Raw genomic sequence first — 17918 nt, forward strand, 5'->3', positions numbered from 1 at the left:
CGATTTTTATCACAAGCTAATTTTAGAAAATTTCTCTCTGCCCTAGAAGTAACCTTAATACCCCTTGGGCAGGCATTCTTAATTCCCACCCCCTGCCCCAGGTGTCTGCTGATCTGCTTTCCCATAGGTTCAGCTTACCTGGATATGTCCCACAAAGACAATTATGTAATATGTAATCTTTTATGTCTGGCTTCTTTTCACTTAGCATAGTGTTTGTGAGATCCATCCATGTTGTAATATTAGGACTTTATTTCCTTTTAAGTGCATCATTTTTAATCTATTAATGGACAACTGGATTTTCTTTACTTTTTGGCTACAATGAATACTACTACTGTAAATATCAGCCTGTAAGTTCTTATGTGGACATGTGCTTCTTTTTCTTGGGTATATACCTAGGAATAGAAGGTCATGTGCCTCTTGTGCTTCAATGTTACACATGCCATTGCTGGGTAATATGGTAGATTACATATATATATAAAATTTTTTTTTTTTTTTAAGATTTTCTTTTTTGGTTGAGAGAGAGCACAAACAGGGGGAGCAGCAGAGGGAGAGAGAGAAGCAGGCTTCACACCAAGCAGGGAGCCCGATGAGGAGCTCGAACCCAGGAACCTAGGATTATGACCTGAGCCGAAGGCAGTTGCTTAGCCGACTGAGCCACACAGGCTCCCCTGTGGTAGACATATTTAAGAAACTACCAACCTGTTTTCCAAAGTGATTATATCCTTTTACCTTCTTAGCTGCAGTGCATTTGACGGTGATTTAATTGATCTGATTCTGCTTAAGAGCAAAATCTGAGTTTATTCATCACTAGGAGTATGCCAACCTTCTGTGGGCTCGTATATGTTTAACAGTAAGTATAACAGAGTTGGACATGTGCTGTGAAAAATACAAGGGGATGACCTGGTCATTTCTCCTTAGGGTGAGAAGAGGTGGTCAGGACAGATGCACAGAGTATAAGTAAGCTTGTTAATCTTAGCTGGTCAACTCAATCATGAAGTAATTTACAAAGAATCTACCACCATGAGAAAACATTTATGAAAATCTTGAACAGTACAAAGCTCAGAAGGTCCACCTCAGTGCAATAAACATGGCTAGGAGGCTAAGTAACTCTAGTCTTTTCCATGAAGTAACTCTGACAGAGCAGACCGATCCTTGAAGCAGCAATCCTCAGATTTCAGTATGGCCCTGTTTATTTTTAAATGTCAGGCTAGAATGAACTGTAGAGTTTTTAAGAATATATTGAGTGACAGACGGCAATTACATCAAGTGATCTGAACAAACATGCATAGGTAACAAAACACTTCTCAAAGTAGAATATGCCATCACTAACCCATTTGGTTCCCTGTTTCATTAAGACTACTTGATTTTCTAGGGGAGGAAGAGGTGGCTTTCTCAGCTTGTTAGTGGTCCAAGTTCTACTAAAGCTTGTGGGAGAACTACCTCCCATCAGGTAAATGCTTCTGTCTAGAAGAGGATTCCAGTTCTGTCAGCAGAGGGAACTTGACGTTAAAAATCTAGGTCAAGAATCTATAGGATGAGTCACTGGAAAACTGAATTGTACAGAGATAGGTAAAAACCATTTGAAAGAATCTGTGAGCTTTAAGGTTAGTAACATCTTTTCAGGGATGTAGCATGTGAGGTAAACCACCAACACTACATAGATAGTGAACAAAGCAGAAGAATCTTTTGACTAAAGTGGGGAAGACAGTAGAAAAAAATATTTACACTAAAGAAAGGGTTCAGAATAAAATACTATTTACAGGATGTTAAAAAATTAATCTTCAGCCATAATGAGGCCTCTCCGAGCTCCTAAAACCTTTGCTTTCTTCTCCTTTCGTCTTTGCTCATGTTGTTTCCGTTGTTCCTCCCTAAAGAGGGGGACAGGTACACATTAGGGTCTAGTGAAGCTCCACAGAAGTCCACTTTAAAGCACCTGTCAGATCAGTATCTAAGCTTAAGCTGAAATCCAGTATAGTTGTACAAAACACACTTACAGGACACTGTCCTCTAGCTAGTGCCCTATGGAAACCACAGCTCTATGTCACTTGTGTTAAAAGGGCTAGGAAACTGGTATTTTCCTTTTTATATTAATGCAGCATTCTAAAATTAAGCATGGAACTGGAACAAAAGACACCTCAGTACCTTTATTTGTTTTAAATGAGAAATCTCTGCCTTTGGAAGTCAGAGGTCAGGCTCAAAATCAAAGTCTGGTGGAAGTACTAGAACTAGGTCTGCTGATCTAAGCCACTCTGTTTCTGGAAGGGATTAGGGATTGGTAGGAGGGGATGGGGGAGGCTAGTTTTATGTTAAACTTAAAAAAAAAATAATGAAGTAATCGCTCCACCTAAGGTGGGGCTCAAACTCACAATCCCAAGATAAAGAGTCACATGCTCTTCCAGCTGAACCAGCCAAATGCCCCTATGTTAACAATCTTAATAGCCAATATAGGTAGTAAATAAATGTCTTGGTGAGAGCTGGATATAGGCAAGTCAAATGATGGGTAATCCTGTTATCAGGATGGTTTCATTCAGGGAATCAACGTAGCCAGGACCAGCTAAAACCCACAGCAAGCTTTGGGCTTTGGTTTTCACACAGAAGGAAGCCTCTAAGGATCATTCGGGGATTTCTTCTAGCTAAGGCCTTGAAGCCTAGTAAGCCTGGTTTCCCTGGGACTGAAGAACTTACACCTGCGCACTTGGATCGGCATCTGGGGGCGGGGGGGGGGGGGGGGGGGGACACATCCAGGTACACTGTTGGGGCTGGTAGGTCATGTGAGAGCAGGGTCTCCTTGTGTATCACCTGTCAAGCTTTGGAAACAGTGCAGTTGCTTGCGCCCCTCCTCCCAATTACTGAATTAAAAAACCACTGTGGTGGGCCCTAGGCGTGTATATCTTCAAGAAGTTCTATATGTGATCCCATGACTACCCTTTTCTTAAACACCACTGTTAATGACACTCTGTACCTCAGAGGCTTTGCTTTTACATACAGTCTTTCAAAATTAAAATTACTGTAGAACTGGGTAATTATGTACTCACCTAGTCTGGAGAGGAGGTTGTTTGTAAGTTTTCTTGTGAAAGCTAACTCTGTTTACATGTTCCTTCAGAGAATTATTTTCTTTAGATTGACCCCATGGTTTCAGTTTGCCTGGTTTAGGAGAGAAAGATTTAAGAAGATTCTATTTATATTACCTCTTTTATTCTCTTCATCTGAGGCTACTTGCTATGAATATTTATACTTCATTTTTATTGACATTTGCCTGTATAATTCCATTAGTTTTAGTTCCTATTCCACAAAATATAAATTGTATCCCCCCCCCCTAAAAACAAGGGTTTTTGTTTTTTTGAAAGAGTAAGAGAAAGAGCTCATGTGCACACATGGCTTGGAGGGGCAAAGAATCTCAAGCAGACTGCTGAGCACAGAGCCTGATGTGGGGCTTAATCTCAGGACCCTGAGATCATGTCCTGAACTGAAATCAAGAGTTTGACGCTTAACTCACTGAGCCACCCAGGCACCTAGAGAAGTCTTACTGTTTTTAAAGCAATTCTAGGGACGCTTGGGTGGCTCAGTCGGTTAAGCATCTGCCTTAGGTTCAGGTCATGATCCCAGGGTGCTGGGATCAAGTCCCATGTTGGGCTCCTTGCTCAACAGGGAACCTGCTTCTCCCTCTGCCTGTGGCTCCCCCGATAAGATTTTTTTAAGAAATATATCTATATAAAGCAATTCTGGAATTATGGAAGGACCACAAGAAGTATTGGTGGTGGTGGTGGTGGTGGTTAGTATTGGTTTTAAATGGATATATGGATACTTTAATGTATGCCCAATTTATATGGGCATTTATATAGCCAATAACCGTCCCAGGTTGTTGGGTGGGTGGATTCCAGCCTGGGATCCTTTCGAAAGTGGTAAAGAACACATTCGTCTATAGGCCAATTTCCAAGTTTCTTGATTTTTGCCTGAAATTTTATTATTTCTTTGCTGTAACACTGATTAGAAGTTATGGCTTTGATTTACAAAAATGTAAGTGAATTGATTAGTATTTGCTTAGTGGATAGTTTTTAAAATTATGGGTCATGTGGACCCAGGGGGAAGAAATTCTAGGTGGCCAAGTACAGCTTTCCGCTGAGGCATTAGAATTTTCCACATCCTCAGACGTAGAACTGTTTAATCCTACGTCTTTGGCATGTCTTGTATCTCAGAGCATCTGCACGTACCTTTGTGTGGCTCATAGTTGAGGGGACGAGACAGACTTGCTTTGAGATCAAACACTGGCTTCTTGCTGGAGACTGGAGTCTGTGCTGCCTGAGTTGTCAGCCTGAATGGTGTAACGACTACAAAACCAAGGAACAAAACCCCAGGGCTTAATTAGGGGGAAAATAAAAGGCCTATGTGGTTTTTTGTTGAAGTACTGTTTCTCAGTCTTAAATATATCATCTCTGTGAACAGTCTCAAACATGTAGTTTTAAAAAGGAAAGGGGGGGAAAATAACTAAGGAAAGCTAATCACTGAGGCTTCCCTTGTGAATAGCTCCCCAAATAGTCTCAATATTAGGATATTTCCTAGAATCAGCTGGGAGTTGAAAATCCTGTTTAAATAATTGGGTAAATGTTCAGGCTGTGTCCCTCATATTATTTACCCTTCAAAAATGTTAATAATTTAGTGGTGATTACAGGGTCAGAGGAAACAGCAATGCAATCTCTGGGTGCAGGACTATAGGTGCTCTTTATATTTTCTTTATAACTTTTTGTATTTTTCAAGTTTTCTATGATGAACACTCATTTTACCTTTCAAAATCAAAGTGAAATGTCTTTGGAAAAAAATGTTAATAGTAACATTTTCATTCACATGGATATAAAGCCTGCAGGAACCTAATCAGATACGGCAGACAAGATTTGTGGCTCTGGTTGTCAGGTAATAGAAGCGGTTATTTAAAAATGTGAATTTTTGTACTGTAAAGTTAATATACCAGAATGCTAGGACTCTAGTAAGCCAAATTTTCACTACAGTTGGGCACCATGTATAAGGCACATTTTATTAATTCTCTCCCATTGCAGGCTGTTGAATGTCAGCACTTGCATGTAAGTATGAATAAGCAACTAAGATCTAGGACCACGCAGTTAAGTGAGAAAAGCACAAAACCCCTCTGCGTATCATCCCATGGTGTGGCTGTCAGGTGCCAGCAGTGGGGGAACACGGGCCATCCACAATGCCGAGCAGTTTCAGTAGCTACCATTCAAGCTGGCCAGTATACCCCAGTCCATCTGAGCTCCAGAGAAGTGCTCTCATATATACAGGAGACATTGTTAAGAATGGTCATGACACTAAACAAAAGCTGGAAATACCCACATATATACTGCTTCTGGACTCGCTTAAAATGTAGCTGTCAGCCTCACGTTTCTGTCTTTAAGGTATGAAGAAACTCTCATAGAGTCTCTACGTAGATTATTAACCGACACAGTCTCAGAGGAGTTGGCGAGCCTTTCTATGTGATCATGGCTCTTGGCTGACGTATTCAATGGGACTCTCAGGAGAATTTTGACATAGTTCTAATACAGGCCTCAATCTCCTGGTTGTAGTTTTGTTTGTTTGTTTGTTTTTAACTTTGTACTGCTACTGCAGTATTCTTTTGAAAACCACCTAGTCCTTTTAGGTGATTAAGTAGACCGTGTGTAGAAGAGTGTCCATATGGCTTATTCTGGCTTACATAATCTATTAGTCCATTGTGTGGCATTTATTCCACCGACTCTGGGATCCTATTAGTTTCACAATCCTGGAAGGCCAGTCAGAGGCTGTAATGAGTACTGTGATCCTCCTTCTAATCCCGGAGTCCGGGAATGGGCTGAATGCTCTTCAGGGAGGGTCACGGTCTTGGGACTCCTTATAGCAAGATGGAGTCCTCAGGCAGATACCTGTTTTTTGTTCGTGTCTCTGGCATTTTCTTCACCCATACAGAATGAAAAATATGCTATGCTCAAATTTTTGCTTTGGATTTATAGTTATGGAGAAGCTTTCAGTAAACAAATAAACTTAATAATTTGAGGAAGTTACATGGCTTAAAGATGAACCAGAGTTGTTTTTTTGTTTTACCAGAAGTGGAATTCCCAGTTGTGGTCTTTATCTTGTATATCCCGAGCACAGCCTGGCCTTTTGGGGTACTCCCAGATATGGTCACATGTGGAGACCTTCTGGCTGGAGTCTTGGTCAGTGAACGCTTATGCTCATTATCTTTGGTAGCAGCTGAAAACCTGAACAGGACAGTGGAGTACCAAACATGAGTGTTTGTGTGAAGAGTAACTTGTGTCAAGCATAAAAGCAAAACCACCTGTGAAAGGGCTCAAATAGGGACTTGTTACGTGAATGAACCTCTTTTGCAGAATAAACATTTTACAACACTTGATTTGTAAAATACGGTTTTGTATTTGCTGCTTTCCTTGCCTTGCCCAGTGACAGGACAAAGTAGAGCTCCAAGGGAATGCCTTTGGGGCTCAAATTACAGTTTAGGAGGTACTTTAACTACTCCGCCTTTTTTCCTCCTGGTGACGGCCTGTCAGGGAACAGGAGATTGCTGTGCCAGATAAGTGATGGGGACAGTCTTCCTAGTAAATGGTCATTCATTTAAATGGTACATAACCCTGTTCTCCTGGCAAATTGCCATAAATTTATTCTACTGATTATGATGCATATTTCTTATGCATTTTAACGTCTGAAATTGGGTTGTGTTTCATAATTAGTAACACATGATAACTGGCAGTGGTTTTTTTTTTAGTGGTTCATAAAGTAATGAGTCTCCATTTGATGGTGTCTTAGAGTCAGCGAAACTCAAGAAGGACAGACGTAAATTTACACGATGGTGGTGGTGGTAGGTTAATAGAAGACAACTTCTGGACTTGCAACTAAGATGTGGCAGTAATCCTGTATCAGCACCCCAAATTATGAGGTATCAGCATTACCTTTTGACCCAATTAAGACAACTGCATGTTAGGAGAGGTGCCATGAAGTCCAGGCTGCTGTGAACACTACACTGGAGCAAGGACTCACCCCGACCATGCTGTTCCTCAGTACTATTAAATACAGTCAGAACTGCCACGTAGAGGTACCTCACGTTCCACGCTAACTCAATAGGGTTCCAAACTTCAGGGCATTTTTAAGCTCTAAACACTATATCAGATAACTGCTGGTGTTGGAGAAATGTCACCAGGTACCAACACTATTAGATGCTGCAAACACCCTTTAAAAAGGAGAGAATAGGGGCGCCTGGCTGGCTCAGTCGGTAAGCATGCAACTCTTGACCTCAGAGTTGTGGGTTCGAACCCCACACCAGGTATGGAGGTTACTTTAAAATTGGAGTGCCTAGGTGGCTCAGTGGGTTAAGCCTCTGCCTTCGGTTCAGGTCATGATCTCAGGGTCCTGGGATCAAGTCCTGCATCGGGCTTTCTGCTTGGCGGGGAGCCTGCTTCCTCCTCTCTCTCTCTGCCTACTTGTGATCTCTGTCCAATAAATAAATAAAATCTTTAAAAATAAATAAATAAAAATAAAAGAGGCCTGAAGATCTTCATCTCTGGGAAAGTTAAAATGGGGACTACCCTGTGTCAGGGAAAGTACAAAAAGAAAACGGGTTAGTGGGGCACAGGGTAACTCACAATGCAGTACCCAGTGTGTTACAAAAGTTACACTTTAGGACTAGTCAGTTATTTTCTATAGGTATTTAGCTTCAACTTTACATTTAAGTCAATGGAAAAATTTCTCTTTACATGTCTTTAAAGGCATACGTTAAACTAATAAAATGAATATCCATATATACCTTCTATCTTTACTTACAAACCCAATGTGAGCTTAGAGAAGTTTAAGAAAACCCAATACAAATTTAAAGAAAAAAGATTAGAGCTTATAAAAACCATCCACTTATTTTCTCTCTCCATTCTGATCCCCTTCTGCCTTCTTTTTCATCAACGTTAAACATACTTGATGTCGCCCACCTGAAATGATCAGGAGGCAGTGAAGCTTTGAGACCTTGTACTCGATTACATATTGGAGCTCTTCTTACCTGACGTTCATTTTAGTTGCCGAGAGCACGGAACGCTTGGCAGAGCCCTTCCCACACAAGGTGCTCCTGCCCTTAGCGCCCAGTGGCCGGCCCTGCGAGTGGGGCTGGCTGGTGGGAGTGCAAGCCAAGGGGAGCCTTCCCTGGAGAGGAACTGGAGTCACCACTGCGCCCTTGGTGGCTGGCTGCTTCTGTAGAAAGATACCGCACCATGTTCAAGTTGGGCTTTTTAGCACCGCCTCTAGAGCAGCTTCATTCATCCCATTGTTCCATCCCCACTTTTTTTTTTAAAATTATTTATCTGACAGAGAGAGAGGGAGAGAGCAAGCACAAGCAGGGGGAATGGAATGGCAGGCAGGGGAGAAGCAGGCTCCCCCGCTCAGCAAGGAGCCCGATATGAGGCTCGATCCCAGGACTGGGGATCATGACCTGAACTGAAGGCAGTCGCTTAACCAACTGAACTACCCAGGGGCCCCTCTATCCCCACTTTTAACCCCACCTGTTATCTTTCCTTCTTCACCACCTCATCCTCTTCCTCCCTGCCAGGTGGGCAGGGCAGTTGCTTGTACCTGTATCGCTATGGCGACCAAATCAGAAATAACTTCTGGTTGTGCTGAGTCCTGTACTACAGAAGCCTTTCCCAGCTGCCATGAACCCAGGTATTTTCTGACTAAAGAATGTGACTTAAACGTGGTTTAAAAGTCCCCTGTGGCCAGAAAGGAAGGATAAATAGCTTCTCTTGGATATAGTATCTTTGAGAATGTGACAAGCAGTTTATTAAATACAAACTCAAAGAACCACCTATTATTAATTAACACAGAATCTACACATAATTTCACTCCTGTCCCCACAGCGCCCCCCCCATGGGTTCTTAAAGTTCTTCAAAACAAAAAAACAGAAACAAACAGAGGGAGGGAGGGAAACCCTCCCTTTGAAATGGCTGGGGAAGGTCCACCTAGGTTATCATTTTTTAGATATTATCAGAGCATAAAGAATAATGATGTCTATCACTGGTTTAAGCTCTTACAAGCAAAAGAAATACAACTTTGTGAAGGGACAACAGTGGTGGGACTACTATCGACGAGGTGAAGCCAAAGACAGAAAAATTCTGATGATATCCTAGGAAATACAAGCATCTGAGAGAATTAGGTCAACTTCTCAACATATAAGCAGAAGAGATTCTAATGTGACACAGAGTTAAAACTTACTAAAATACTTAGTAAACACACATCTATACCATAAGGCCAGAGCCCAGGTTAGCTATATTAAGCACATAGTTCTATTTAATCACACTTTTTATGCCGCCTTCTATCTTTCCCCCAAGATTCCCACTTTCCATGCTGCATTGCCTCACAGTTCACTTGGTGTCAGGACCATCAACTCTGCTTCTTTGTTCTGAACTACTTATAATGCAGGAATGAGTCTACTAGCCCTTACCCATCTGACTTTTTTCGGGTAGAATATTAAGCCATTGGTTCTAATAGTACTAACTCATTTTGTTAGCAAATATGTAACCAATTCCTCTTTCTTTTAGCAATAAAAACTGCGTTCAATCCTAACAAAGCAAAGAGGTCAATCATACCGTATTTGAAAAAAAAAAAAAGTGGGTTAAGGATTAAATATAGGGGAAAATAATAAAAGGAGTACAAACATAAGAACTTATTTTTATGATCTTGGCAGAGGCAGGGTGTGACACATAAAAAACGCAGACCCTTAAAAAGAACAGTTGGATAAATTTAAGAAAAAATCCTTCTCAAGATAAAAGATACCATTAATATAGTTAAAAGATAAACTGAAGGAAAGTATAATATAGAATATATAGCATTAATATAAATGGCTAACAGATGGGTAAAAATTAAGAAAACAAAAATTCACAAAAACATCCCAGCCAATTATATAAACATATGATCAAAGAAAGGTCAACTGGAATTTTTTCATATTACATTAATAAAGATTTTAAAAATTCATCATTCCCACTATTGGCAAGATAAACAGGCATCTTGGGGCACGAGGTTACTGATGCTTGAAGAGGGCCATCTGGCAACTAAATCAAATAGGTTTCCCTGCCTGAAGTGTAAAAATCAAGGAGAAACAGGTTGTGCCCAGGATGATTTTGTCTAGGATCTCTGCTTATTCGTTATTATCCAACACTGTCCAATGATCAATCCCAAAACATGTCAACTGTCAAGAAAAGCTTCCTATCAGCTACGGTGACATCACTATAATTATTTTCCAATTTCCAAATAGATCATACCAAATAACCCATCTGAGAGATCTATTCCTTACTGGGGAGTGGGGATGAGATTTTAGAACTAAACTCATTGGGCGGGGGGTAGCTGTAAAAAATAAGATGACCTACTCATTTATTAAACACATCTTCAGGGCTACACTCAAGTTTAGGGTTGAGACACCTGTTCTGCCCTAAATTTTGCCTGGAAAACTGACTAACCCATATTATGTAGTATAGAAAACTTGTTCAATCAAGTATTTTAGTAGACTCGGCTTCACGGAAGGTGAGGGAATGCCTGCTTGTAGGCGTATGTGCAGCTAGCTCGTTCTCATGCAAAAACAAAAACAAAAACAAAAAACAAAACTAGAGGTCTACTTCCTGTAAATCATCAGCAAAAGCCAGGTATTCAACTGTCAATGTAGTGATACCTAGCCCTTGCTAATATTTAAGCAAGTGTTATTGGGGCACACTGAGTATCTCTTTGCCGATTTCCACACCCCGCTGTTGGATCAGTAGGCAGCAATGGAGGCCTTCAAATGCCATGGCTTGGCTTTGTCCCTGTTAGCTGGTTGGGAAATGCTAGGTTAGCAGTGGTTTTATAAGAGCTCAAATGAATGTTACTCCTTTAGATTCAGCTTCTAGGGTGGCCTGCTTATCCCTCTCCTGCTCCCCGTGTTTGTGGTCCCTCTCTTACGGTCTCTCTCTGTCAAATAGATAAAATCTTTTTTTTTTTTTTTTAAGATTTTATTTATCTATTTGACAGACACAGATCACAAGTAGGCAGAGAGGCAGGCAGAGAGAGAGGGGGAAGCAGGCTCCCCACTGAGCAGAGAGCCCGATGCAGGGCTCGGACGCAGGGCTCGATCCCAGGACCCTGAGATCATGAACTGAGCTACAAGCAGAGGCTTAACCCACTGAGCCACCCAGGCACCCCGAAATAGAGAAAATCTTAAAAAAAAAAAAAAAAAAAAAAAAAAGTAGATTCAGCTTCTAAGAAGCTTATGGTTTTTTTTGTTTGTTTTTTTAATTATGTAGAACTTGTCACCTAGTGTGTTTCTGTGTTGGCATTTGTATCAGGAAACTGAAAACTCAACTAACTGATACAGCAGATACTGTCCCTGCTAACTGTGCTCATGTTCTGCCCCTTTCCAGTCAACTTTATACTGTTTTGTGTTGAAATACCAAAGACTGCCTCCAATTCCTCTTGAGAAATAAGCACATTGTAGGTATTAATGAAATTCTAAAATAGATGTTCCCCAGTCTTCTGTGTGGCTTCTCTTGACCACTGGAGACCACGTAAAAGAGTAACAGGATATTGTCAACTCACTGCTCTAAGTCAGCCTCAGGGCTGACTTCATCACCTTTTCTAACTCGAAGGGACCTTGAGTCCCCAGCACCTGGACTAAAGGGATCCCAAGAGCTCAGTTACTAGGGAGGCCATAAGTAAGCCACGGCAACTCAGTCCTTTTTCCTTTACGTGAGAGACAGGGAATGAAAATGCCTTCACCCGTAAATCAGCCCATCCTCAACAAAAGTAATAAGCACAATGTGTGAGTGCTGAAAACAGAACAACTTACTGGTGTTTTGGAATTAGTTCTTTATAGTGAGGACTCCTGGTTTTATTCTGAGAGTTCTGAAAATTCTTATGGTGGGGTAAGAAATTTCTGATAATAAAGATATATTAAACTCAAATCCATTCCACTGGTAGAACAATAAAAAGCCGGCTGTATTAGCTAAGGTATTGACATGAAAATCAAACAGTTTGGGGCACCTGGTGGCTCAGCCAGTTGAGCATCTGCCTTTGGCTCAGGTCACGATCCTGGGGTCTTGGGATCAAGTCCTGCATCGGGCTCCCTGCTCAGCGGGGAACCTGCTTCTCCCTCTGCCACTCCCCCTGCTTCTGCTTTCTTGTTCTCTCTCTCAAATAAATAAAAACTTTGACAAAAATAAAAACAAAGTCAAATAGTCCAGTCCCAATAAGAACATAATTTGGGGGGCACCTGGGTGGCACATTAACTGAGCATATGACTCTTGGTTTCGGCTTAAGTCATGATCTCCAAGTCCTGAGACCAGGCTCTGAGTTGGGCTCCATGCTCAGCGCTGAGTCCGCTTGGGATTCTCTTTCCCTCTCCTTCTACCCCTCCTGCTTGTGCTTGTTCTCTTTCTCAGATAAACAAATCTTAAAACAACTACAACAACAAAAAAAAACCCACGTAATTTTATCAGCATACCTTCAGTTCATGAAATGCATTGTGTTCTTCAAAATTTTTCTTTTTTCTCTCAATATATTGATCGATGGACTCCATTTCCTTAAAACGAGCCTCGTGAAGCTTCTTAAAGTCTAGAATGTTCCCCCAAATATAATAATTAATAACAAGACAAATCCATTTATTCACCTTTCCTTTGTCTTTCTGTTAACACTTATTCTCTTCTCTGCATCCCTGACATTCAACTTCAACATCATCTTTGCTAAAACTTTAATTTCAAATCTTTCAGTTTTTGTAAACTCAGGGACAAAGTATATTTATCTTATTAACTATTCAACGTATACTGCTCTCCTCTGTCCATTTCATTGTTAACTGACAACTTGGTTTAATCCACAGAACAAGAAAAGAGTAAGATTTTTCATCTCCCCTCAATCAAATGGCCTTTACTTAATCATAAGTATAACATTTTACAATGCTTAGAAAGCTTTATACCAAGGATTGGCAAACCTTTTCTGTTAAGGGTCAGACAGTAAATATTTTATTTAGTCTTTGTGGCCACATATGGTATGCTCTCTTTTTTTTTTTTTTTTAATACAATCTTTTAAAACTAAAAAACATTCTTAGCTTAAGGGTTTTAAGACAGGCCAGGGCTGGCAGCAATTAGCCTGTCCCTGCTCTGTGCTATTCTGATTAAGAATATTCTTGAGGGGCCTAGCTGGTCAGTCGGAGGAGTGCGTGACTCTTGATCTTGGGGTTGTGGGTTCAAGCCCATGTTGGATATAGAGATTAAACAAATAACAAATATAAAAAAAAATTAAAAATTAAAATTCTAACTATTAAGTATATATCTTTTTTAATATCTTTTTTAAAAAGATTTTATTTATTTATTTGACAGACAGAGACCACGAGTAGGCAGAGAGGCAGGCAGAGAGAGAGGGGGAAGCAGGCTCCCTGCTGAGCAACGAGCCTGATGCGGGGCTCGATCCCAGGACCCTGGGATCATGACCTGAACTGAAGGCAGAGGCTTAACTTACTGAGCCACCCAGGCGCCCCAAGTATATATATTTCTAATATGTGCTGAGCAGCATTCTAAGTACTATAAATACACAATACCTCAACATGCTATGTACCATGCAATAGATAACAAGCAATTACACTTTTAGATATGGAATCCCTTAAACTTATTACTGAAAAAAAATTTAGGGGTGCCTGATTGGCTCAGTCAATAGAGCATTTGACTCTTGATCTTGGGATCATGCATTCAAGCCCCATTTTGGAGGTAGAGATTACTTAAAAAATTTTAAGAAACATAATTACAAGGTGGACATTGTACAAAGTACCTTAGAGACATTCATTTGCAGAGATTTACTCACTACCTGCCATGTGCTAGGTGCTATGCTAGGTCATCAGAGGTAGAAAACTAGTCTCAATCTATATAGAAACATATCTTGTTTTACGGCACTTTGAGATACTGGATTTTTTGTTTCTTTTTACAAATTGAAGGTTTCTCACAACCTCTCAAGAGCCAGCTTTCTAATTGTACTGGCTCACTTCATGTCTCTGCATTACCTTTTGGTAATTACTGCAGAATTTTCAACTTTTTCATTATTGTTAAGTATTTGCTCTGGTGATCTGTGATCAGCGATCTTTGATTTTATTATTATAATTGTTTTGGGGCACTGCAAGCAGTGCCCCGATAAGACCACAAACTTAAATGTTGTGTGTTCGTTTGCTCCCACGGTGGCCTCGAGGTTTTCAGGTGAAATAGCCTCATTGCTGATACAGAGAAAGGCTGAGTGGCCTGGGTTAGAAGACCAAACCAGCCACAGCGCTCCCTTACACCAAATCCTAATCCAGAGCAAGTCCCTAATGCCCTTCCATTTTGTGAAGGCTGAGGAAGTTGGGGAAACTTCGGAAGAAAGGCTGGAAGCTAGCAGAGGTCAGTTCGTGAGGTTCATGTCTCTCCCAGGACATAGAAGTACAAAGTGAAGCAGCAAATGCCCACATAGGAGCTGCAGCACGTGAGCCAGGAGAGCTAGAGCGGTAATGGAGGCGGCGGCTGTATGAACACTAGAGTTTCAATGTAGCTGAGACAGCCTTCTATTTCCAGATGACATCTAGAACTTTCACAGCTACAGAGAAGTCAGTGTCTGGCTTCAACGGACAGGCTGACTCTTGAGAGGGGCTAATGCAGCTGGTGACTTGAAGTTGAAGCCAATGCTCATTTACCGTCTGACAATCCTAGTGCCCTTAAGAATTATATACCGCACCTACTTTGCCTGTGCTCTAGAAATCAAATAGCAAAGCTTGGAATGCACATGTTTACAACATAATTTACTGAATATTTTAAGTCCAATGTTGAGATCTACTGCTCAGAAAACAGATTACTTTCAAAATATGGCTGCTCGTTGACGATGCACCTGGTCACCCCAGGGCTCAGTGGGAGATGTAGGAAATTAATGTTGTTTTCATGCTAACACAGCATCCGTTCTGCAGCCATGAATCAAGGAGTCATTTAGACTTTCAAGTCCTATTTGAGAAATAGACTTTGGAAGCTATAGCTGCCATGGACAGTAATTCCTCTGATGGGCCTGGGCAAAAGTGAAAACCTTCTGGAAATGGTGTGCCCTTCTGGATGCCATTAAGAATATTTGTGATTCATGTCAAGAAACCAAGGGGCGCCTGGGTGGCTCAGTCAGTTAAGCGTCTGCCTTCGGCTTGGGTCGTGATCTCAGGTCCTGGGATAGAGCCCCACATTGGGCTCTCTGCTCAGCAGGGAGTCTGCTTCCCCCTGTCTCTCTCTGCCTACTTGTGATCTCTGCCTGTCAAATAAATAAATAAAATCTTAAAAAAAAAAAGAGAGAGAAAAGAAAAGAAAAGAAACCAAAATATCAGCACAAATAGAAGTTTGGAAGGAGCTGATTCCAGCCTTCAAGGATGACTTTGAGGAGCTCAAGACTTCAGTGGAGGAAGTAACTACAGATGTGGTGGGAATAGCGAGAGAACTAGAACGAGAAGTGGAGCCTAAAGATGTGATTGACTTGGTGCCATCTCATGATACAACTCATGGATGAGGAGTTGCCTCTTACAGATGGGCAAAGACAGTGGTTTCTTGCGATGGAATCTACTCCTGGCGAAGACACTGCGAAGACTGTTGAAATGACAACAAAGGGTTTAGAATATTCTAGAATATTTAGAATATTTAGAATAAATTCAGTTGATAAAGCAGCAGCAGGGTTTGAGAAGACGGACTCCAGTTTTGGATGAAGTTCTACTGGGAGTAAAATACTATCAACAGTACTGCACTCTATAGAGAAATCATTTGTTAAAGGAAGTCAGTGGTTGGGGCAAACTTCACTGTGGCCTTGTTCTTAGAAACTGCTGCAGCCCCCCCGACCTTCAGCAACCACCATCCATCTCTCTCGTTCAGAGCCATCCACACTGAGACAAGACCCTTGGCCAGCAAAAAAGATGACAACTTTGCTGCAAGTTTACATGATGGCTAGCATTCTTTAGCAATGAATTAATTAAAATACGTGCATTGTTCTTTGAGACGTAACACTTATCACACACTTAACAAACTATAGTACAGCATAAACAGAACTTTTCCATCCCGAGGACACAAACCCGTTGAATTCGCTTTACTGCAGTCACGGCTTTAGGCGGGGATCTAGAACTGGAGGGCCAACTTCATCGACCTGACAAAATAGGTAGTATATGCACTCCCACTGGAAAGTGAGGAAGTGGGTTTTCCGAGGCTAAGAGGCCCCTGGTCTCAGAGCTAGAAAATGAGAGAAGATGGATGGCAGGCCCAATTCCAGCATTCAGGCCTTCAGCTGTCCCTGCACACTGCGTATTCGGCGTTAGCCCAAAGGCGCCAACTATTACTTTGTTTCTGTGTGTGTAAAACTTACTTGGAGTTGTGCTTATAGTTCTTTTGCCTTTTCCAGGTTTGGAAAACCCATCTGTGTAGAGAGACTTCTTTCCTTCTGAAGGTACCTTCGAATCTTCATTACCTAAATCGAAAGAAACAGAACTAAGCAAAGATCTCGAAACAAGTTTTTCCTATTAAGAAACGTCTAGAAGCTGGGGGCGTCTGGCTGGCTCAGTCAGAGTGTACGAGTCTTGATCTCAGGGTTGTAATTTCAGCTCCCATGCTGGGTGTAGAGATCACTAAAATAAATAAAGCTTAAAAGAAAAAAAAAAGGTCTCGGGATGCCTGGGTGGCTCAGTGGGTTAAAGCCTCTGCCTTTGGCTCGGGTCATGGTCCCAGGGTCCTGGGATCAAGCCCCACATTGGGCTCTCTGCTCAGCAGGGAGCCTGCTTCCTCCTCTCTCTCTGCCTCCTTCTCTGCTTACTTGTGATCTCTGTCAAATAAATAAAATCTTAAAAAAAAAAAAGTGTCTAGAAGTTAACATGGCACTTTCATGTGATGGGGTGTGCTAAGATGGTGGGGAAAATGAGCACAAAGAAGTAGTTGTAGCATCACTACAATTTTAGCTCATACACTTCAAGTAGGAAGAAATTTTATGCTTCCTTGTATAGAAGTTATGTAAATAGATCAGAAATTTAATGGGCGCCTGGGTGGCTCAGTGGGTTGAGCATCTGCCTTCAACTCTGGTTATGATCCCAGGGTCCTGGGATTGAGGCTTGATTGGCCTCCCTGCTCAGTGCTGAGTCTGCTTCTCTCTCTGCTCATGCTCTCTCTCAAATAATTAATTAATTAATAATGTAAGAAAACTTTTTCAAAACTTTGGCTATGAACAGATTATTGTAACTCGAACAGTAAAAATCCCACAATCCTAGGATGGCTGGCTGGTTCAGTTGGTAGAGTGTGTGACTCTTGATCTCAGCGTTTTAAGTTTAATCACCAAATTAGACAAATAGGCGTAGAGATTTCTTAAAAATCAAATCTTAAAAACACACCGACACACACCCCCACACAATCCCACCAACCTAAGAAACATCCTTATCTATGAGCATTTCGGCCTATTTCCTCAGGTCCTCCTCCTCCCTACTAGTTTTTATTCTTTAAATCCTGTTGAAATCAGGATGTATGTATTGGCCATTTTCCCTTCACTTATGACCACATTCTGTTATCTTTTCCAACTTGAGGCAATCTACTTAAAAATATCCAAATGGATTTTCAAGAACTACTACGTATAATCACGTCCCTCAGACGGGAGGTTTCCCAGTGCGTCCGTAAGACATCAAAGAGCACCGGGGTAGGGCAGGAGGACGTGCAGAGGCTTCTGCTTGGAGCTGGCCTCTAAAACCAGAAAGGTAACGTTCCATGCACAACAGGATATTTATGGAGTCAGAGTCACTCCTCGCCAGATACTACAAATGGGGAAAAAAAAAAAAAGCCACTTCACAAAGGGGCAACTTCTTAAGGTCATCACAAGCCACCACCTGTGCCTTCTGGGAGCAGTGACTAAGGATT

The 17918-nt window shown here is 41.4% G+C and overlaps 1 protein-coding gene and 1 long non-coding RNA gene across 3 annotated transcripts in view; one reads left to right on the forward strand and one right to left on the reverse strand.

Moving 5' to 3' along the window:
• Positions 1–688: 688 nt before the first annotated feature.
• Positions 689–16523, forward strand: LOC116867241. Its single transcript, XR_004382573.1, has 3 exons — positions 689–850; positions 8585–8697; positions 16426–16523. It is a non-coding gene; the product is annotated as an uncharacterized LOC116867241 (long non-coding RNA).
• The window catches only part of NUSAP1 (nucleolar and spindle associated protein 1), a 31781-nt gene continuing 15523 nt past the window's right edge, over positions 1661–17918 (reverse strand). Inside the window, exons 5-11 of one of the 2 annotated variants that reach the window (XM_032856792.1) lie at positions 16390–16498; positions 12500–12609; positions 8042–8229; positions 6085–6242; positions 4212–4328; positions 3036–3144; positions 1661–1868 (exon numbers count right to left, since the gene is read on the reverse strand). In XM_032856792.1, coding sequence (XP_032712683.1) covers positions 1775–1868; positions 3036–3144; positions 4212–4328; positions 6085–6242; positions 8042–8229; positions 12500–12609; positions 16390–16498 — 885 coding nt within the window. In that variant the 3' untranslated portion in view covers positions 1661–1774. The remainder of the gene's footprint in view (positions 1869–3035; positions 3145–4211; positions 4329–6084; positions 6243–8041; positions 8230–12499; positions 12610–16389; positions 16499–17918) is intronic. The other variant, XM_032856794.1, reaches the window with a different exon arrangement.

Source organism: Lontra canadensis, unplaced genomic scaffold (genome assembly GCF_010015895.1).
Source record: "Lontra canadensis isolate GAN:19392208 unplaced genomic scaffold, GSC_riverotter_1.0 scaffold12, whole genome shotgun sequence".
Taxonomy (NCBI): domain Eukaryota; kingdom Metazoa; phylum Chordata; class Mammalia; order Carnivora; family Mustelidae; genus Lontra; species Lontra canadensis.